The 21,761-nt window shown below is 31.0% G+C and overlaps 2 protein-coding genes across 2 annotated transcripts; one reads left to right on the top strand and one right to left on the bottom strand.

Annotated features, from left to right (window-relative positions):
- Positions 1-1,665: 1,665 nt before the first annotated feature.
- On the bottom strand, positions 1,666-4,009 carry LOC123898345 (zinc finger A20 and AN1 domain-containing stress-associated protein 8-like). Its single transcript, XM_045949275.1, has 2 exons — positions 3,834-4,009; positions 1,666-2,576 (listed from the first exon to the last, which is right to left on the bottom strand). The coding sequence occupies exon 2, from the start codon at positions 2,559-2,561 to the stop codon at positions 2,043-2,045; it is 519 nt and encodes a 172-aa protein (XP_045805231.1). The 5' UTR covers positions 2,562-2,576; positions 3,834-4,009; the 3' UTR covers positions 1,666-2,042.
- Positions 4,010-8,815: 4,806 nt separating this feature from the next.
- On the top strand, positions 8,816-14,325 carry LOC123899426 (zinc transporter ZTP29). The gene is made up of 12 exons (XM_045950544.1): positions 8,816-8,978; positions 9,917-9,975; positions 10,244-10,336; positions 10,452-10,541; positions 10,655-10,736; positions 10,990-11,045; positions 11,185-11,241; positions 11,472-11,512; positions 12,133-12,200; positions 12,430-12,486; positions 12,572-12,689; positions 13,810-14,325. Exons 1-12 carry the CDS (start codon positions 8,915-8,917, stop codon positions 13,853-13,855), a joined length of 831 nt encoding a protein of 276 aa, XP_045806500.1. The 5' UTR covers positions 8,816-8,914; the 3' UTR covers positions 13,856-14,325.
- The last annotated feature ends 7,436 nt before the right edge of the window (positions 14,326-21,761 follow it).

Below are 21,761 nucleotides of genomic sequence, written 5' to 3'. Positions count from 1 at the left end.
TGAAGAGTGGAAATGATGTTATAATTGATTACTAAGTGTGTTATTTGGTTCTACAGTAGCGTAAGCTGATTTTGATTACTTAGAGCTTTTGCATTTCTCTTTACTTACTCAACAAATGTAAAGAATCTTCTGGATTTTCTGAATGGCTGGGAGTTTTCTGTGTGTGTGAGCTTTTGCATATGGATGCTTAAAGAGTCTTTATCTTCCATTTTTGCCTTGATAGAGATTAACTTCCATTGTATTGTGGTAGCTTTTCAACTATCGGGATGAGTTTCGTAATTTCAAATCAGATGCAGAATCAAGGCATTTGAATAGTGAGATTTTGATTGAATCATTTGCCAATTTTTATGAGATTTTAATAGTGAAATAACCTCTAAAATAAAAAAGGTGAGATAACCTTGTGTTGTGTGACAATTCTAGAGTGTAATAGTAGTGGAGGTTGTGTATATTCACCACTTTTATTTACCATTAGATTGAGCAACTCCGTTAGATCTTGATGTACTCTCTCTCTCTCTCTCTCTCTCTCTCTCTCTCCCCCTCTCCCTCCCTCTCTCTCCCTCTCCCTCTCTCCACACACATACACTATTGTCTCAGTTCTTTTCTCATTGCTCAACTCCTCTTTGTATTTTCCGAATTTCAATTGTATGCAAGTAGGGGTGGGCATTGGTTTGGTTTTGGAAGAAAATCGAACCGAACTGAATCAAACTGTTTTCAAAATTCATAGTAACCAAACCGAACTGTTTGTCTTTGGAATGAACCGAACTGAACTGTTAAAGTGGTTCGGTTTTATGGTTTTGAACCAAACCATAACTAATTTTTCACTAAAAATAACTGAACCATTAAACCAAACTGAACTGAACCAAACTGATAACAATGAACCGAACTGAACCCTTAGTTATGGTTCAATTTTTTTTGGTTTGGTTCGATTTAGTTTGGCGGTTCGGTTTGGTTTTTGGGTTTTTTTGCCCACCGCTATATGCAAGTCAACCAAAAAACAAGTTTGAAACGTACTCTCTAATTATGATATGGGTATTCCATTGTTTTTCTAAAATAAGTGAAATGGGAACCTTTCATTAGGGGAGTCAAATTCAAAATTGGAAAGAATAAGAAACGGTGATTATAGACAGAACTTGGTTGACTCTATCTCTAACATTGTATCGGCGAATGTAAATATTGGTTAGTTATAAAAGGAATCGAACTAATCTTTTCATTGCATTGCGTATTGGCAACAATGTCAACGTTTGAGCCTTTGAAAACAAATGAGTAAGGGAAAAGGAGATGGTTGAGGAAATGAAAAAGGGGTAGAAGTGGGAGTATATTTGCCATAGAGGATGTACCATTTCATTGCATTTGGTATCCAAAACAATTTGATTCTTGATATAATTTATGTGCGCGTGTTTCTTTCCTCCGCAATTTTGCTTTAGAAATCAACAACGATAACTTCATTACTCAATACAAGTACAATCAGTCACCATAATATATTTAAGTGTATGTCACGATGAACAGTGAGATTGAAAAATCATACATGGAGTAATTGTCAATTTTAACCGCTTATCCAAACAAGCATTAAAATATATTACCAATTATCATTTTGATTTCTTGAAGATAAACCCAGTTTAATATGTGAAAATTAGTTAGCTCAGGCAATTCCAATATGTTGTTATCTAGAGAAATTCAATAATAGCCATAAAAACCATAATAATATACAATCTACTCATGTCTATGGATCCTTCTGTAATCAACTGTCAATTGCACATACCATTTTGACATGTACTATTACAGAGATAGATAAGGAACAGAAAATATAATGCTAACACCACCAACTTCCACCAAACTAGCAGAGATTTAAAGACTTAAAAACACGGGCATATATTTTCGCCAATCAAATGAAATGCAATCTCTCAAACTGCAGAGATAATACTCCAAGTCCCCCATCACATATAAAATTATAATAAGAACACCATTAAAATATGCAGGAAACTCGGATCATCTCATGATGATATTGAGCATAACAGGAGACATGAAACTTTACGACACCAAATCTAGATCTTGTCAAGCTTCTCAGCCTTGACAACCGGGTTTGCTTTTGCTATTGCATCCTTTCCAGCAGTGCGATAATCAAATGGACAATCATGTTTGTCTGAGTATCGATGTACAGCACAGAAAAGGTTACCACACCGACAATTAAATCCTGTCAAACCAACCCGCTTATTACAGTTGGTACACCGTTTAGGACCATCCTTGGGCTTCTTCTCCGCACTCTCCTCTGAACCGGAAGCAACTAACGGTTGGGCAGAGATGGTTTTGGGCTCCACTGAATCAACTGATATCTCCACATTGGCAGCAATAGCAGGTTCAATTCCACTGCTGCTTGATGACCCGTTCATAATGTTCTCGATGGAAGAAGCTGCAAGAGTGGCCTGCTCCTGTTTCAGCATCATGTCTTTGTGGCACTTAGAGCACATGTTCTTGGTAGCTGCACTTCCAAAAAATCCACAGTTGTTGATGCACAACATAGGACCTTCTGGGGCTGCTTCACATCCAGTCTGTTCATGGTCCATCTTTTTTCAACTTTCCTGCACAAAAGAAATTTAAATACTAAACAATCTAAACATAAATCGGTTGCCAAGTTAATAATAAATGTCCTGAGCATACACAACATCAAAGTATGCATATTAACCAATTAATATATGTACTAGCATAAACGTCAAATAGGAGCATCCTTTCCAGATAAGTATTGTAAATAAACCAAATGAAGCTTGGGTCAATACATGAGCTCTTAAACAAGGAAGAACAAAGAAATCGTGTCTTGATTATCTCTTTAAGCATGCATATGCAAAAACTAATATACAAAGATAACAACCAGTTCCTGGTTCTATTGAAAGCACACGAAAATAAAGAGGAATGATAAAAAAAAAAGTGTGCACAATTAAACATTTCAACCTTACAAGCTTAGCGGGTGCTAGCTAAATGAATCAAATTCATCAAACAACGCTTTCAAAAGAATGAAAACACAATACATTAAAAGTAGAACAGTCTTAAAACTCCCACACACAGCTTAAAACATATCGATGAACATAGAAAACAAGCTCAAGAAATGTTATAGATAATGTAAATCGGCGAAATATTCTCATATTTGTCGTACTCATACACCTATTTGATTCATTCATTAAATCACAAACATTCTCAGATCATATAAAATAAATCATTATTGTTAGAACTGTCAGAACCTTATTATACCAACCAAAACAAAACAACATTAAAAACAAGATCATTTGAAAAAAGTAAAATAACAAAACATGTCATCTACCAGTTGACTAACATGAAAGAAAAAAGTTTGATCAAAACTTCTAAACATAAACAAAGAAAAATAATAACAAATCCTTATAACGTTCAATTATTAATTATCACCATAATTCAAAACTTAAATTTATAAATTATAACAAAATCAATAAGCTAACTAACCCCAACATAAATCTGCATGTATTATTATCTCTAATTTTCCCCTCAACCTCAAAACTAATATTTATTCAAAAAAAAAAAAAAACCTCAAAAATTTAAAATAAAAAAAAAAACTGTACAAAAATATATCTAACCTTGTAGCCAGAAAAAAAAAAGTAAAAATTAATTGAAGAAACCAAAAGCTTCAGGTCGATCTACAAGATCACAATCGAATCGAAAAATGATCAAATTGAAAGAAAAAAAAAAGGATTAAATTAAATAATCAAACAATTAAGAAAATTAACAATTAAAACAACAAAAATAAAGCTAATAAAAATTACAAGAAAAAGAAAACCGAAGAAATAGAGAAATTCTTGAAATGGAACCCTAACCTTTTGGTAGATTTGGGATCGAAGAAGAGAGAGAAAGAAATTGAAATGAGTGTTGTAAGTGTTGATTTTTTTTTCTCTCTCTCTCTCTTCTATTTTTTTTTTGTGTTTGAAAACTTTCTTTCTTTCTTTCTTCTCTTTGTTTTGCCAACGAAAGCTCTTTGGTGGTGATTGGTGGCGACGTGGGTAATGGTTATTGGGGTGTGAGGTTTATTGTTGAATTTACTATATTGTCCTTTTTGGTGATGCTGTTGGCGGTTTTGCTAGGTAGAAATGTTTGGAAGGTATGGGTATGATGGTCCACCTAAATATTTTATGGAGTGTTTGTTACGTTAAATTAAATTAAGTGGAAGATTTGGTGAGGGGGTAAGGTTTTTATTTTTTTTCTATGGGATGAAATGAAACTTTGGTTAGGGGTAAGGTTAATCATGCGAAAACACATGTAACTTTTTTTAATAAAAAAATAAACAAAATTAAATTTGTAGTAATTTGGTGGCGACAATTATTTACGTAAGTAATGATTATTTATCAAAATTTATTTATCTTACATTATAAAACTTCCTCTATTGAACTAAAGGATTAAAAGAAAAAATCGGTTGATTTCTTAAATTTGGCTGTTGAATATAGACTACAATTCTTAGTTGTCAATATGAGGCGGTCCAAATTTTAAAATATACAAATTTTTTCTATTTTAAAAAGTTAAAATTTAAATTGTAACAAAAAAAAAAGTTAAAATTTAAATTATTCGATATCGACTTAACGACCACAAAGAAAGAGTATTGATATGTGAATACATGAAAATATTGACGGTAAGAGTCCAATCTCATTGAATAGGTTTTAAGTTTTTTTTTCTTTCTCTCCTTGTTTTGTAATTTATGTTATATTATGTAGTCGTTTTAACAACTTTATTTAAAAAAATTGTACATATGACATTTTGTTTACATCTACTGTTAATTTAATTTGTTAGTTGAAAATAGTCAACCATTAAATTAAGTTTAGTCAATGTTCATATAGTCGAATTCGAGCAAGCTGAAAACTTTTTCAAGTCTAAAGCGTCTCACAAAGACCATGATTGTGTTAGAGTTAATAAAAAAAACATGTGGACGTATGGAAGTTGCCAATTCAATTATAACACTTGTGTGGGTAGGATAGGTAGCTCAACTGCTTAAGCTAGTTGAGCTAAGAGTTAAGAAGCAGGAGATCCAGGGTTCAAGTATTTGCAAAGGAGAAAAAAATTAACATAACATTGTAATACTAACAACATTGCTTATAAAAAAAAACTATAACACTTGTGTGTGAAGGTAACCGAGAGTATGCTAAATTTTTTAGAACTAAAGTCTGAGAAGGTAATAGAGAGATACCTAAATTATGTACAAGAGTTTGAGAGAGAAATTATGGAAGAGAGGAATAAGACAAGCCAAAACTTTGAGAGAAAGAAGTTTGGAAGAAGAAACAATTACAAGTTTTAAAGATAAGAGATGTTGTTGGACTAAATGATGAAATAAGTATCAGAGAAACCGAGATAATAAGTCTTGTCGTGATATATTTGTGAATTAATTTTTTGTGATATTAAGCATTTCTCTTGACTAAAAAGCAAATAAAATATGATCAATAATGGTTTATTTAAAATTAAAACTCAAATTCACTAAAATAATTTTTCTTTCTTGCACTAACCCTTTGATTCTCAGAAAAATGATGTTCTAATATTTCAAAATTCGATAATGCTATAAGTAAAATTTAGCAAAAAATTATTCTCACCAAATGATTCATGTTTTAGTGGAGCTCATCGACCACTATAACTCAATGACTTGATTAACAAATTTCTATTTTGAAAATGAGATATTTCTAATGGTTTCATCTCTTGATCTTCTTAAAATATCCACATAGCCGTTCAAAGACTGCTTATTTGGGACCCAATGCACAACAAAAAAAACAAAGAGAAAAGAACTTAGGAAACAAACAAACAAAGCAATGCCCTGTCTCAATGTACATATGTCCCACTTCCAACCAAAGAAAGCATAAAGACGTTGCAATTCCAACGTATACATCCATTATCACAATTTAAAAAATTCACCTAGCATGATTAAAGTGCAAACAAATAATGTAGTACTATTAATTAATTTCAATTCAATACGGTTGAGCCTATAAATTGGCTAGCATTCTTACTCTTTCCACATCACAAACTAATTAGTCTTCATTCTTCAATAAGATCTCTATAATTCTAAGCTATCTAATTTTGTTGCTAATATTTGAAAAATGGCACACATTAGTAGATGCAACATGAGCAAGGCGATATTGTTGATGGTGTTCCTTGTGGTACTATTGTTGGCTACCGAGGTGAGGGCACAAGATGGCGAAGCCGCGGTATCACCAGCACCATCACCGGATGTTGGAGCTGGATTTTTGGTGACTTATTCTGGATCATTTGTTTGTTCTTCATTGCTCTTCTCCCTTGTTGCTCTTTTCTCCCATTAGATTGGTTGTACATTTACATGTTATTTTTTCTTTTTAAGATTCAATTCTCCTATATTTTTTTTCATTTTGATAGGATGTGGTAATCACATTCTTTATTTACCCCCCATAATTATTGGTTAGGGTGTTATTTATTTACTTGTGGCTTTGAGTCTCTCTTGAGTCTCTCTTTTTTGTCTTCCTTTCTTACAGAGACAGTGCAATTTGAGAAAGCATTTCACACTGAAATTATACAACTCATTATTGTAAATTCAATGACCATGTCAAGAATTTAGATAATAGGACTCATTATTGTAAATTCATTTGGACCAAACAGGGGATTTAACTTATTTAGATAATTTAACTTATTTAGATAACTCTTGCACCGTGGAAGGCCATATGCTACTCTTCCACCCTACACCGAGCCTATAAAGTTGGTATCAAATGAACACTTGTATGAATAGTTATAGATATATTTCCTTAAGTTAAAATGGACAGACCATAAGTGTTGATTTGGTCCAAGACCAATCACTTATTTCATAAAAATTAAATTCAATGCAGAAATTTAACACATACTTTTTGATACTCAACCAGTTAAATAACATCTCTGATAACTACGACCTGAACTACACTTAGGAGTAGAGCTATCAAGTGGATCGGCCTGCCCAACCCACCTCAGCCCGATGGTCCAACACATATAAAGGGGCTTTAGTGGTTCAGTCTGTTTGCTTCATGGGCTGCTAAATTGGGCTCGACCCAATTAGTAATGGGTCAGGTGGCTCGATGAGCTGACCCGACTAATTTCCATATTAATTTTTTATTTAAAACAAAAAGATGTAGTGAACAATAAAACTACATATCGTGCAAATTATTATCCATCAAGGTCTCCCTCAATAACATTTTTCTTATTAGAGATTATATCGTCATCCTCCGACTCATTGTTAATAACTTTTAAAGTTGGATCAAAATCATCTGATGTTGAAGCTTGAGATACAAAGTTTGTTGAAGCTTTGATGAAAGTTAGGGTTCTTTCAACAATGAATAGAATAATATGAAAAAAGAGGTTATGCCATACGAAAATTCAATTGTACCCTTAAAAATCAGGGAAAATTTTGAATTTGTCAATGAGAATGAGAACCATTAGAATGCAATCTACTTTTCTAAATTTTTTCTTAAAAAAATGTTTTCTTAATGGGCCAGCTCAGACCGATCCATAATACATATAGGTCCGATAGGTCGGCCCAAAAAAATACAGTCATTTTTTTCTGTATTTTTTTTTTAAGTTTGACACATCTTAAAATATAGGGGACATTGGTCTCCCCAGAGAGACCCATTTTTTTTATTACTAAAAATAAACGATATTCATTTATTCAAATTGATGGAGTACATCGACACAATATAAATTTAAATTCGTCAAAAACAAAAAGGGTGAATCTGCGAACAAACTCACAACATTCATGTTAATAGCATAAGACGACAAATTACATAAAACTACAAATATGACTATATTGAAGTGTTTGGAATATCCATACCTCTAAATCGGTAGCGTTAATGACACAAAAGTGAACATTAAATTTAAATGAATTTGCACTTATTAATGGCTTTTTCTTGTGTACTACTAGTATGTTAGAATTCCCACTTCATTGTATCAAGAAATAATCTGAATGCAAAGTTTATACTTATTTTAATAAAAAATCCATGGCTTTGACTCCACGCAGTTATTTCTTAAATAAATTTATAATTTATAATAATAATGAAGGTAAAAAATGCACCATCCTTGTCTTCCAACACAAAAGAAAAGCATTATTCATGCATTTTCACAATGATATAAGATATTACTTAATACTAATTGAGGGCCACTTGTATAATGAATAGATCATAGAAGTTTATATCACATAGATCATTTATAGAAATTTTTAGAAAAATTAAAAATTATTTGATATGTTATTGAGTGTCAGTATTTAATAAAAACTGATAAACCGTTAATTTTGATGGGTCTCGATAACATATCAAATAATTCTCAATTTTTCTAAACATTTTTATGGATGATCTATGTGATATAAACTTTATGAATTTTATAAAATTATAATATTACCAAACAATCATGTGTGTGTAATTGGTATTATTATTTTACTTTTCAAAACCTCTTTTCACAGTCAAATTATTGAAAATTAGCGATTATTTGTTGGTATAATAATTTTTTTCACGAGCAACGACATTTCTCATAATTAAAATATTATTTTTTGTGTATATTCGTCCTGATATTTTCCTAATTAAAAAAGGGTCATGCTAACCGGTGCCCCCGAGTCACTGGTTAAGGAAACCAAAAAAAGAAAGTTTTGAAAAGAAAATAACACTTTTTAAACTTTTGAGGAGTTGACTGCACAAACTCCAATGCCAAATTACTATTTTTGCATCTTTAACCAGTGCCCCGGGAGCACTGTTTAGCATTTTCCATTAAAAAATAGTGAGAAAAGAAAATGAAATTGAATGATAACATTAAGATTAATAAAAAAAAAAAAGAGTATAGTAGTACTAGTAGCTGCGTGAATTTAATTTAATTCATTTGCGTCTTCTTGTTCTAGGTATTAAATTATCCCAATTGTTGAGAATTTTGACCTAACACAGCATCGATGGATTCTCAAGTGATGGTTGCACTTGCTCTTTCACTTGTTGGTGGTCTCAGCACTTCCATCGGTATCTATATTATAACTTCATTGTCTGCATTTTCATTTTCAATTTCAATTTCAATTTTGTGTACTCTGTTATCTTCATTTTTAGTGTTCAATACAACTCTCAATGAGAATGCACATCACATGTTTTAAGCTTATTTTCATAAGCTCTATAGGATAGCAACATATAGCTAATGAAAATAAAATTATAAGTTCTGTTTGGATAAACAGCTTATTTGCAGCTTATAGCACAAACACTTATGTATAAGCTTCCATAAACTATTTTTATAGCAAAAGATAAAATAAAGGTAAATTATTTTTATATATATTATGAGCTGTTTTCATAAGCTATATTGGACAACTTATGAAAATAAGCCGAGAAAAACTTATGCAAATTGTCTCTCTCAAATAGTCTCACAAAACTTATGCCAGTAGATAAGCTCAAATAAGCCAATCCATACAGGCTCATAGCTTATATGAATAAGTTTGACTGTATTTTGTTTTTTGTTATAGAAATAGCTTATACATAAGCACTTACATATATGATAAACACTCATGCTTTAATAGAGTTGTGTACTATTTACATCATCAATAGTCAATACCTCTAGTGTTCCTGAACAAATAACAAATGGTGTCGAGTCAAGATCATCCCGTATGTAAGAATCCACAGGGTTTATTTTATAAGGAGAATTAAACGGGACAAAGTAAAAAAAAGGATTATTTTATTTCCACTAATGGAGTGGAACCATTGAGAATTTAATAGAACAATGTACCACCTTAACTTATTGTTGTTTTCGCTCTTGTGGAAACTGGAAAGACAGTGTCTTAAAGACACTAATATCGTTGCTTGATGGCCAAAATCTTGAGATTTAGCAGCTGATCAGTAGTTTTTTTTTTTAATTGTTTTCATTGGGCTTTTATTATGTTTTTGTAATTTGAATCTAAGTTATCGTCGTGAAACAGGTGCGCTTTTTGTTATTATCAATCCAGCTCCCAATTTGAAGATGCTTGGGCTATTACAGGTGCGTTGGTTCATTTATAATCTGTGTCCCTCACTTTTGTCCATGTGATCAATTTTGTCAATCATGGACAATAGCGGTTTGTTTAAATCCTGGCATAGCATTAGTGTTACAGCGCCACTATTTGACAATATTTTTAACTAAATAGCATATTGCGAAACAATTCCAATTTGTTCAAATTCCACCACACTGTTGCGCTAGCGCTATTTAACAAAACTTAATGTGATTTGGTTACTCTGGTCTGTTTCTAAAAATATTTATTTCCGTGAAGGGTTTTGCTGCTGGTTTGATGCTGAGCATATCATTCTTTGATCTGGCTCATAATGCTATAAACTCACTGGGATTTTTGAAAGGCAACCTTTGGGTAAGCAGTTGCATTTGAGTTATCATAAAGTAATCTAGCAGTAACAATTTGTTTTGCACGTCGTCTTCTCTCATGTTAGTTCTGACCAAAATCTTCTATCTTCTCATTTGTGTAGTTTTTTGCTGGTGTTATATTCTTTGCCTTTGTAGCCAATTTTATCCCGGAGCCAACACTTACTCCCACATCAGAAGTAAAGACTAGAAAGGTTTGAATCAATCAGTTTCTTAGAAATAATAGCTGTTATCACTGTTGCTGCAGCTACTCTATATACTACATAAATATAAATTTTTGATAGATATGATGGCATTCTTGAATTAGAAAAAAGGGGATGAAGGAGGCAAGGATAATTTGAAAAAGCACCGGCAGCAAGTTTTATTCAGTGGGATTATTACAGCTGTAGGTAGGACTCTCTGAGTACTTTTAAACCTAACGTTTTCCTTACAAAGTAGTTCTTGTTGGAACAAAATATTATAAGGGTAATATGAAAATTAATTTTCTTTTGAATGTTCAAATAATATTGAAGGGCTAAAAATTCCATGCTAAATAAAGATTTGAGTATAATAAAGAACATCAATACTCATTTTCCATATTGCCTATTGTTCATTGTTTCTTTAAGTTTTACTAATATAGTTTTCTTTTTGTTCATTTCATAGGCATAAGTTTACACAATTTTCCCGAAGGAATGGCTGTATTCCTTGGATCCATGAAGGTATCCAAAAACTTATTGATGTCATATGGGTCTTCAAATTTTATCATTAATTGTTGAAGGATTGCTTTAGCTTATATCCATACCAACATGTCTGTTAATGCCGCTTCAATTTGATTTTCTAACATGCTTTCGTCCATAGGGCCTCCGTGTTGGCATCAACTTAGCATTGGCCATTGCTCTGCATAATATCCCAGAGGTATAATTTTTCTCATGATAAAACCTGTTTTACTCTTGATACATTAGTTTTGTTTGAGTAGTGCAATTAATAACAGAGGAAAATCACCGTTCCTTGTGGTTTATTGTTCCATATTCTGAGTTTCACATAAAAAAATTATTTTTCCCTACCCACATTATTAATGAAGAGACACATATTTTTAAGATGTTATATAGGTCTTATTGTAATTTCAAAAATCTTCTGCTTTCTAGGGTGTTGCTGTTGCACTTCCTGTTTATTTTGCGACACAAAGGTAATAACTTTTAAAGTCTCTTGTTGGCTCAAGCTTTTAAAACATTTACAGGTTACAATTGAAAATTGAGCTTATGAAATACATAAATAGTGAGCTTAACAAAGATGTATGTGAAGTAAACAGGCTGACTGTGAAATATATTTTCAGTGGCTCTGAGAAGATGAAACTGGAGCTTTCATCTAAATATAGATTGTACTCTGAAGGTTGCCAATGTATATAATTGCCATTTTCAAAAAACTTCACGTGTGGCAAAACCTTTTCATTTATGGCCATAATGCTACTGTTTCACTGTGAAGAAGGCTATTTCGTTTTATTTTACTTCAGCATAAAAAAATTAGCATTAAACAGAAAATAAATTATAGTTTGTATTTGGATTTAAGTGCTGTTACATGTACAAGTAAAATAGGTTCTGACGAAATTGGGTTGCAGAGGATGCAATGATATGGGTGCATTTGCAAATTTCAACATACTTGATGTCATTGTTTTGTAAAATAATAACACATGGAATTAATAATTAATCTTGAAGCTTGGTTTTTGTTACTATGTAGTTATGTCAATTAATATGTACTTGAATTTTAACTGTTACTTTTGTTTATTTCTTTGTTCTGGACATGTCTTAGTAAATGGCAGGCATTCAAATTGGCAACACTTTCAGGCTTTGCTGAACCCTTGGGTGTTATAATCGTAGGTATGTCATCTGCTTTATGTTGCTTTGCACAACATCCATATTTCCTTAAGTTCAAGTGAATCACTTTTTCCTATTTCACAATTCTGCCCATTGAATCTTCCTCTCTCTACTCCAGAGTAGGTTTTTATGCTTCAAGTATGTAGGTTCATCATTTTTTGACACTCAGTGTTTATTAGATATGTGTGAGTTACTCAGTTGAACTTAATGATTTCCTTTTCTTTCTCTGTAGCCTATTTATTCCCTAGCAGCTTAAATCCTGAGATTCTGGAAGGCCTACTTGGATCAGGTTTGCAGTCATATAGCTTTTCGATGTCACGATGGGATTTTCAGCATTTATATTATTATGCTAACTGGTTCTATGTTAATTACAGTTGGCGGAGTTATGGCTTTTCTGACCCTTCATGAAATGCTGCCATTGGCTTTTGATTATGCCGGTCAGAAGCAATCTGTCAAGGCTGTATTTTTTGGGATGGCTTTCATGTCTGCGAGGTAATAATCTCATTTCGAATGAAAGTTTATTTCAATATATAATAATATTGTTTGACTTTTTTTGGGGGGGTAAAGTATATGATCCATCTGAGTGAATTGAAGTGACTAGTGAGTAAATTATTGTGCATGTTAACTAGCAACTATCAATGATGAGTATTGCATGCTGCAAAGTGAGGAAACGGAAATTTTATTGTGGAGACAAAAAGTGTTGTTGAGAGAGTCCCACATCGGATGGGATATGACCTGAAAATTATTTGATAAGTGGGAGACATCACTCACCTTACAAACCGATTTTGTAGGGGTTAAATTAGACTCAACCCAAATTCTAAAATGGTATCAGAGCCTATCCATGACTCACTGGGCCACCCGCTATCGGGCCAGTTGGGTCACACACCAGATGTTCAATCCTAGTCCTAGTCGTAAGGAGGGTGTGTTGAGAGTTCTACGTCGGATAAGTTATGACATTCAAATTTGTTTATAACTGAGAGACATCCTTCACCATAAAAACCGGTTTTGTAGGGGTTGAGTTAGACCCAAACCAAATTCTAAGAAATGCAAACACTTGGCTTTGTAGTATTTAGTAGTTCTGAAATTTACTACATTCTATGTTTTCATTTGTTTCTTGAGCCTGAAAAAAACTCAGCAGAACTCAGCAAGAATTTACCAAATTCAAATCAAAAGTGGTTGTAGGATAAGTCGACGTGGTAAGGGGTCTACTAATTTATCCAAGAGTTGATAATAATGTTGACTTATTCTTGCAAAAGAATTGTGAGTCTTTAGTAGGTCCCAATTCAAAAATGCCTGTATTCCCAGATTTGGTACAAATATAGTCAAAACATGATTTATGAGAATTAAGAATAGGCAACCTTATGACTAGGAGTCTTGGACTTGATTGCTACCTCCTTGTTCATCAGATGGATGTCCTTAAATATTGAAATGAAATTTCGTATAAAAACTTCCAAAATCTCTGGCTATTATTTCTGTCTGCTTTCCTCCCCGTCACTTGTGAAGTGTGATATCCCTCTTCACTTCAGAAGCGGAAAAATTGGATGATATCTCTTTCTGTTGCTTTTTTTTTTGCTAGCAAGTTCTTCTCTAATTAATGTTACTGGATGTGCAGCCTGTATTTTCTAAATATCAGCTTACCAGAGGAGATAAGCTTGTAGATGAGAACAAACTCTTCTCTTTTCGTAATTCATGAGCTCCACAGTATCATCCTGGTGCGTGTCTTCAGATTCTATCGCCGATTGCAGCAAAATTACTTCAGTAGGAGTCTCACAATTTGTCCGATGACAATAACATACAGCCATCTGATGAGGTTAGCATTAGATATATCAAAATTGAGGGATACAATCCACTTATGATTGTGGTTTCCCCTAAGAATGTAAAGAAAATTAGAGAATAAGATTGCTGTGTAAAATTTTTTAGGCGACCATCAATCATGTATCATGAAATCAAGGTCAGACTTTAAATTGCAAAGTTGACTGATAATGTGTTATGTTCATTTATTTCTGCCTAGATGTATAAGAAACAATTATAAACAGCTACTGGTGAAAAGGTTCCTCTTAAGCCAGCGTGCCTCAAGCATTCTTCCTATGCTACCGGTATTAAATTGGGAGTCGCTGAATTTGTCCGATTTGATTGTATTTTCCATGCCCCTGTGCTATGGCTGCTTTGGCAATACGTTATGTTCTTACTTCTCATGTATAAAACGCCTTATGTGAGCCGAAAACTGCATTTGGTTTGAAATCCGCCCTTTTGATTCTCTAAACTCGTTACCAAATACTAGTATTAATTTAAGAATTTGGGGGGAAGAATATATATAATAGTTGCAACTATGCAGCATCTATTGAGGAGCTGACCTGAGAATTACATTGGCTAGCTTCAAAGTATTGGTGCAGGTGCAACTTTCTTATTTTTCAAAAGAACCGTCTTTTGTAGCGCAAAGTCTAGAGGAAGAAGTTAATATAATTTTCTCCGCTCGAACGAGTAAACACCGGTGTTTTTAGTCTTAACTAATGATCCGAAGTTTGAATTTTGACTTGAAAGTGCAGTAATGTTAAAACTCTTAAAAAGAAGAATTTCATTCTTTGTGTTGCTATCTGATGTGAGTGCTCAATTTATTTATTTATATATATATATATAAAAAGAAGCATGTGTTTGCTCTTTTTGTTTATAGTATTTGAAAGCATTATAAAGTAACAATAAAACAAAAATGTTAGATATGAAGATCAGCTTCAAATGGCAAGTCTATAATATAGTAATGCAGAATAAGATTCACATGCAAACAGTAACAAAATCTGTGTCTACGTTATGTCTTTCTAAATATTACTCAAAAACAACAATATACTTTTATATTGGCAAAAAAAAATAAAAGACTTTTTAGAATATTGTCCAAACCCATATAAACTGCCAAATAAATATCCATTATTGTGCCTCTTGATATTTTTGGACAAAAATTTGTGCCTATGCAGTACTTGTAGCTTTTATGTTTTGAAGTAGAGAGCAACATTTTTTTTTCCTTTTTTTTGGTATAAAGTCTCTAGCAACTTTAATCACATCATTTGTAAAACATTTGCACTAGATTTTGGAAATACATAAATGGATGGGTTTCATGCTTTGGAAGTGCTTTTGGGTTTGAGAAATGCATCAACACAAGATTTTTCAACAAATTATTACATAGTGTTAATTAAAAGCTTAATCTTTTTACGACCTAGTTTCATGGCACAATAATCTTATATTTTCTTCAATGGAAAAGAGTTAAAAAATTTAATATTTTTTTATCAATTTTTTTATGATAGGCAAATTATAAGTTATTTTATTAAACTGGTGTAGTGCAAGTGGTAAAAAATTTGAGTCCTTTAAACATTTTACTGGCTTGTATACAACCGATATTAAAGGAACTAAAAATAAATTTGTCGGTTGTTTTAATGTGACCAATTTTTTTAATTTTTTGTTTACCACCGGTATCCGGTATACTGGACTACCTAATCTGGTTTGGGGGGTCAGTTTTGGTATCAATATCAAGTGGTTTCAGTCCCCTCCCGATCGCAGTTGCGAGAAATCAAACTGTAGTTATTCCTATCAAATTTAGCGTCAATCACCATTGAACAAACTAAGTTAATGTGACCAAATTAAATGTGTGAAAATGGATGTTAGAAATATTTGTAACTTAATAACGAAGTATACATGCGTTTGTTACTTTATTAAGCCATGCTTATTCTGGTGTGGTTTAAGGCCTGAAAATGAGTCATGCTCATGTTATTGCTTAAAAAATAAGTAAGTTTTTATACTATTCATATTGATTGATGTTTTTGTCTTTGTTAGTGTTTAAAATCATCTTATAATAAGGATCCTGTACCCCTATAGTCAGGTAATTAATAAATTTATCCATATAAAATTAAACTAATTATAAAGGCAAATTGTATTTTTTTTATTTAAAAAATATTAGTTGCTTGTATACACAAACACACACATATTGGATACTTGATATTTGCAGCACTCTAGGACAAAACTTTACCCTTAAATATAGGAAAATGCTAAACAGTGCTTCGGGACACTGGACACTGTTTAAGGATACAAATATAGTAATATGACATCAAAATTTGTCAGGTCAACTCTTCAAAAGTCTAAATAGTATTATTTTCAATTCAAATCTTTCTTGTGGTTAGTATTATTTGCATTCAATATACATACATGTGCTTTCATGATCATAGTTCATAAGGGAACAAAATTGTCCCACACGTACAGAAAAGGGAGCATAATGCATATTTCTCTGAGTTTTAATTTCATGTTTCTCTCTATCTGCCACTTTGTAATAATTCTACCAATTAACTTTAATAGTATCATGATCTATTCTCACACTCAGACCTTGAGGACCCTGAATGAATGAAAATGAAGTAATAAAATAGTGTTTATTGTGTAAAAAAAAATAGTGTTTATTTTTTTATTTTTTTAAACTATTTGAATATTATACTTTTGTTGCAAAATATCATTATAGTGCTTCATTCATAATAATAAAAAATTATACATTACATATTTATTTGTAATTATTTATTTTTCTATATAATTATAATAATATAAATTTGTATATGCTAATAAAAAAAATATTTTTGATATATTTTTTTAAACATAGTTTTTAGTTTATAGTGATGGTAATTGAACTCATTATTTTTTTAGGTTGCAAGGTTATTTCTGAAATTTTGTGTTCGATGATGCACGTAAATTATAAATTAATTTGATGTCTAATTTTGTTTTAAAGTCACTTATTAAATTTGGCATGCCCCAGAATTTAAGGTCATGTGCGGTCTCTCCTCCCTTATATTCTCCAAACCACCACTAATGTTGGGAGTTTTTTCTTTTGGTATATTAATCTAGAGTTCGGCCACAAAATAAATAAAATCTGACCGATAATTATTTCCATTAGAAATTTAATTCAGATTCTTTCAAACAATTCGTTTTAAGAATTCATTAATCACTTGAGCTTAATATACGCAGATTGTCCAAATCCAATTAATTACACTAGTTAGTCCAAATCCAATTAATTACACTAGTTAGTTGTATGTTCTTCTTGTTGTAGTATATAAGTTAGTATTTAACTAACTAACTTTTACCTCTAATATCTTCTTGTAAACCAGTGGACAATAACAGTATAAATTTGCAATATAAAAAGTGATATCCAAAATGTACAAAATTATAAAACTTTTAGATGATGATAAATGATGATTATTCCATAGTTTTGCGCCCACATTTCCATCTTTAAATTTAATAGATGCGAATAAATAAGTAGAAAAAAATAAAAATGGTTAATTTAATTACTTGTAGATGGATGTATGTAGCTACAACTACAAGGTTCAATCACATCTTGTGTTATAAGTCAAGCTGACAGGTTTGTGGTGTTCTCTTGATGGAGGATATTATTATGACAGATTGACGTTACACTGTAATCCATAGCAATAGCATAACAAGAAAAGAATCACAAAAAACCAAACGACTCAGGTGGTTAACGAGTTTCTTTTAGGATGAATTATTTAAAAAAATTCGAATTTGATTCTTGATGAAAATAATTTTTGACCAGACTTTACTTATCCCGCAGCCGAACTCTGAATTATCAGAATCCCTTCGACTTCCTCCGGAACTAGTAGGTTATTTCCAAAAAAAAAAATCACATAACAATAATGATTTTTTTAATGGCAAATTGTTAGTTTTTTTTTTAACGGCAAATATTATTATTAATTAATAATCAGGTCTCTACACAAAATGAACAGAGACCCATAAAAGAGGAGTACAAAATAAATACGTCGTATATAAATGAAACACCAATGAAAATATCAAAACAAACACCACCTAATAGAGGTCCACTTCTAATTTAATTCTTAGAAAGACACTCTTCGGCTTTTAGACTACCAGAGAAGACTTCTACCCGACTCATAAAGATGTTAATTGCTATGTCGGTTTTTACTTGAACACTGGATCTTCAACTTTTTTAGCTCACCTAGTTCAACCAATTGAGCAACTCATCTCACCATTGTACTCACTCACCATTGTAACAATAATGATTACTTATTAGTTATCGTTTTCAACACCTCATCTTTACTGTTACTACTATGTTAAATCTGAAAAATATAAAGTTCAATAAATAGAGTACATAGATAGAAACCCTGGTAACAGTGATACAGCCTGCAGGGAGAAAAAGAAAGATGGAAAGAGAATTTATTTATGAAGAGTGAAAGAGAGACAGAGAACGTGGAGTCCCGTTTTTGTTGGTTGGGTTGATCAGGAAAAATAGACACAAGAGTGAGTGAGTGAGTGAATATGAATTAAACAAACCAAGCTATCTAGCTACAATTCATATGTCTTGTACTTTGAAATGACATTTCGAACTTGTTAGTTCTGACTTTATTAGTATTTCAATTTATTACTCTCATATCCTTTAGATGTGCCATCATCATTGTATAAATAAAATGCAGTCAATGATGTTAGTTCTGCTAGTAAAGAATTGACCGTAAATGAGAATTGGATTAAGTGCAATCGTAATTGTATGCGGTAAGTTATTATGAACTATCTGATTTTGATTCGACGGTTTAGATTTTATGATAATTTTTTTATTTTGGTTTAATATAAAATTTATGAGGTGATATCTAATCGTGTGATCATGATCATGCTCATATGACATAAAACTAATGACTGTATTTACCTTTGAATTCACTGAATTCAGGTCCCTGTAAATGTATAAGTTCATCTTTTGTTGCTGATTTAAAAATCTGTTTTGATGGATGATTTGTAAGTACCTCTATCATCGTTATATCAGCATTGAAGTTTAACATGACTCAGCTTCGAAAATGCAACTCATTTAATTTTTTCATTTCTTCATAATTTTTTTTCCCACTACATAACTTCTAAATTCAAGCCCTAAATTGGCAATATATAAAAATATTAATTGTTAAATATATTGTTGGTTTATACAAAATTACCATTCTTTGAATTTTGTCCTTATATATTATTTATTAAATTTTAGTCTTTATACTTTTATGGAGACTAAATGCAAAAACCAAAAATACCATTTTATTTTAAAATTAATAAAATTAGAGACAAAATATTATTCTCATGATTCCATAAGTGAAGTGTGTGGTTAAGGTTGGGACTTGGGACAGCGACTGATCCAGAAGCTTATCACATCGGGGGCCAAAAAATAGTAAAATAATAAAATTAATGAATTTATGTATACAGATTAATTTTGTGTACAATGTCGACGTGAATTTTTTTTGTTACCATATTATAAATATGTATGAATTTTTCATGGTCGTTTAACATTGATTAATCTCCGTTAAAAAATATGTAAAGTACATCAAGTTAATTCTTCCCTCTCAGTCGAATATTTTGATTTATAACATACTAATATAATTGTATTTGTAGAATTAAAGTAAAGATTGAGTTAAATACATGTAATATATATATATATATATATATATATATATATATATATATATATATATATATATATATATATATATATATATATATATATATATTTAAGAGGGGGGAGGGCCTGCTTGCTACCCCACATCCGTCCCTGCTTGGGACATTGAAAAATTGTTATGAAGAAAGTTTTTGGTTCGGTCGTAACTCCTAACAAAATTTTCATGTAAATTTCTAAATGCTTGTTATGATTGAATTACCTAATTTCTAACTCCTAACATTAGTATTTCTATTGATAAAAAAAAAAAAAAAACATTAGTATTTCTAAACAAAATTTTGGTTCTGTCCAATTTGGAATCTTTACCTAATTAAGAAAGCTACATATTTGAAACAATTTTAAATGCATGTTATGATTGAACTACACGCTCTTCCTTTTATCTTCTCTACATTTTAAATATTAATTCTTTTTTATTGTTTAACGCAAAAATTTTAGTTGAATATTTTTTTTAATACGGTAAAAGATAAGTATTTAAACTAATTGTTAATTAGTTGGTTCAGTAATGATCGATTGACGATGAATTTAGTAGGGAGGACCACAATTCAATCCCCCACAACTACGATCAGGAATGAGCTGAAACCACTTGATTTAAGAACTGATGACCCTCGAACCAGATTAGGCGGTCGGCCGAATACCGATGATAAAAAAAATAAAAAAAATTAATAAATGAACATTTAATTTAAGTATATTGTCTTCAAAATGAAATGATTTTGATGGAAATGATTATGGTGAGACTAAACATAGTATTTGATCTGTCCATCGTGGTGGACATAACAAAAGGGAAAGAAATCAACAGAACAGAACAGCATCATAATCATAAAGCTGATCAATCATGACTGCCTCAAAAGCTTCCATCTGGAAACTACATTGTACACATCCTAGCTATCTACTACATTTTTTTTACATTCATAATTAATTTTCTCTTTAAAAAATTACTGCATGAGTACTTTCACTTGTGTTATTAATTGTAACATTGTACATGAACATTGTTGGATCAGTTAACTTTTGAAACTTCTTAGCAAATCACAAGAGATTTTATTTTAAAGTTTAAAAATGCACGTGAGTTTCTGTTTCCCTGCAATTGGAATTAAGTATAAGTACAATCTCACTACCACTAATTAATAGAGAAACATTACATGATATGTTTTTTCCTATAAGTTGTTTTGTTACATTACATCATATCCTTGCACCTACCTATCTAGTATGGTTACAACTTAGAAGGGAGGGGCATTTTTCTCTTTCTATTTTTAACCATGCAAGTGAGTGTAGTAAAAAAAAATGTACCATTAAAAAAGAATCTATGAGGGTTAAGGCTAGTACCATTGTATGAAGTATGAACCCTTCTTAAATGAATTAATTTGTGTTGAACCATTTGATATTACAAGCAACTAATTAATATATACTATCTCTTGATATAAATTATTTTTATAATTAAAGGTTAAATAAACTTAATTTTTTTATGTAATTAAGTATAATATAATCAACTTACTGAAATTAACTAATTATGGATAAAAAAATTAACTATATATATATATAGACATGCCATAAACTAATTTATAAAAAATATTTCATTCTTAAAATAAAAGTATGCATTTGTATTTCAAATAGAACCCATTTATTATAATTAACAACAAAAAAAACCGTTTATTATAAAATTTCGTGAAAATAATTGATTTGTCTATAAATAAAACTAATAATCACTTTTAGAACCTTTTATCCGTTTAATTTGTTACTTTTATTTTGAATTTATAATATATATCCAAAATAATTACACATTAATAAAAGATAAACGGGCGCTTTTTGAATATTTGTTACGGATTATTAAAAAAAAGGCAAACCTCCTTCAAATGAAAAATTATTTTCAGTATTTTTTATTTAAAAAATATTTTCATAAACACAATTAATTTTTTTTTAAACCTAAAATTGTTGTATTAATTAAGGAATCTGAAAATAATTTTTTATAATCCATAACAAATCGCCTTATAGGAGAGAGAGACCAAATCCAAATTGACAAGAAAAAATACCACAATATAATTTGAGTATATATGCAAAATTGCATATACAACATAACAAAATAATAAAGAAGACAAAATAAA

Source organism: Trifolium pratense, linkage group LG7 (assembly GCF_020283565.1).
Source record: "Trifolium pratense cultivar HEN17-A07 linkage group LG7, ARS_RC_1.1, whole genome shotgun sequence".
NCBI classification, from domain to species: domain Eukaryota; kingdom Viridiplantae; phylum Streptophyta; class Magnoliopsida; order Fabales; family Fabaceae; genus Trifolium; species Trifolium pratense.
The sequence above is the reverse complement of the archived record's forward strand: the minus strand, read 5'-3'. Positions and strand labels throughout refer to the sequence as shown.

What these genes read in the sequence shown, in the direction of transcription:
- LOC123898345 (XM_045949275.1), bottom strand. Translation starts at nt 2,561, where the DNA reads ATGGACCATGAACAGACTGGATGTGAAGCAGCCCCAGAAGGTCCTATG.
- LOC123899426 (XM_045950544.1), top strand. Translation starts at nt 8,915, where the DNA reads ATGGATTCTCAAGTGATGGTTGCACTTGCTCTTTCACTTGTTGGTGGT. An exon ending in TATTCCTTGGATCCATGAAG is followed by an intron (nt 11,046 to 11,184) that starts GTATCCAAAAAC and finishes TTTCGTCCATAG; the next exon opens with GGCCTCCGTGTTGGCATCAA. An exon ending in GGAAGGCCTACTTGGATCAG is followed by an intron (nt 12,487 to 12,571) that starts GTTTGCAGTCAT and finishes TGTTAATTACAG; the next exon opens with TTGGCGGAGTTATGGCTTTT.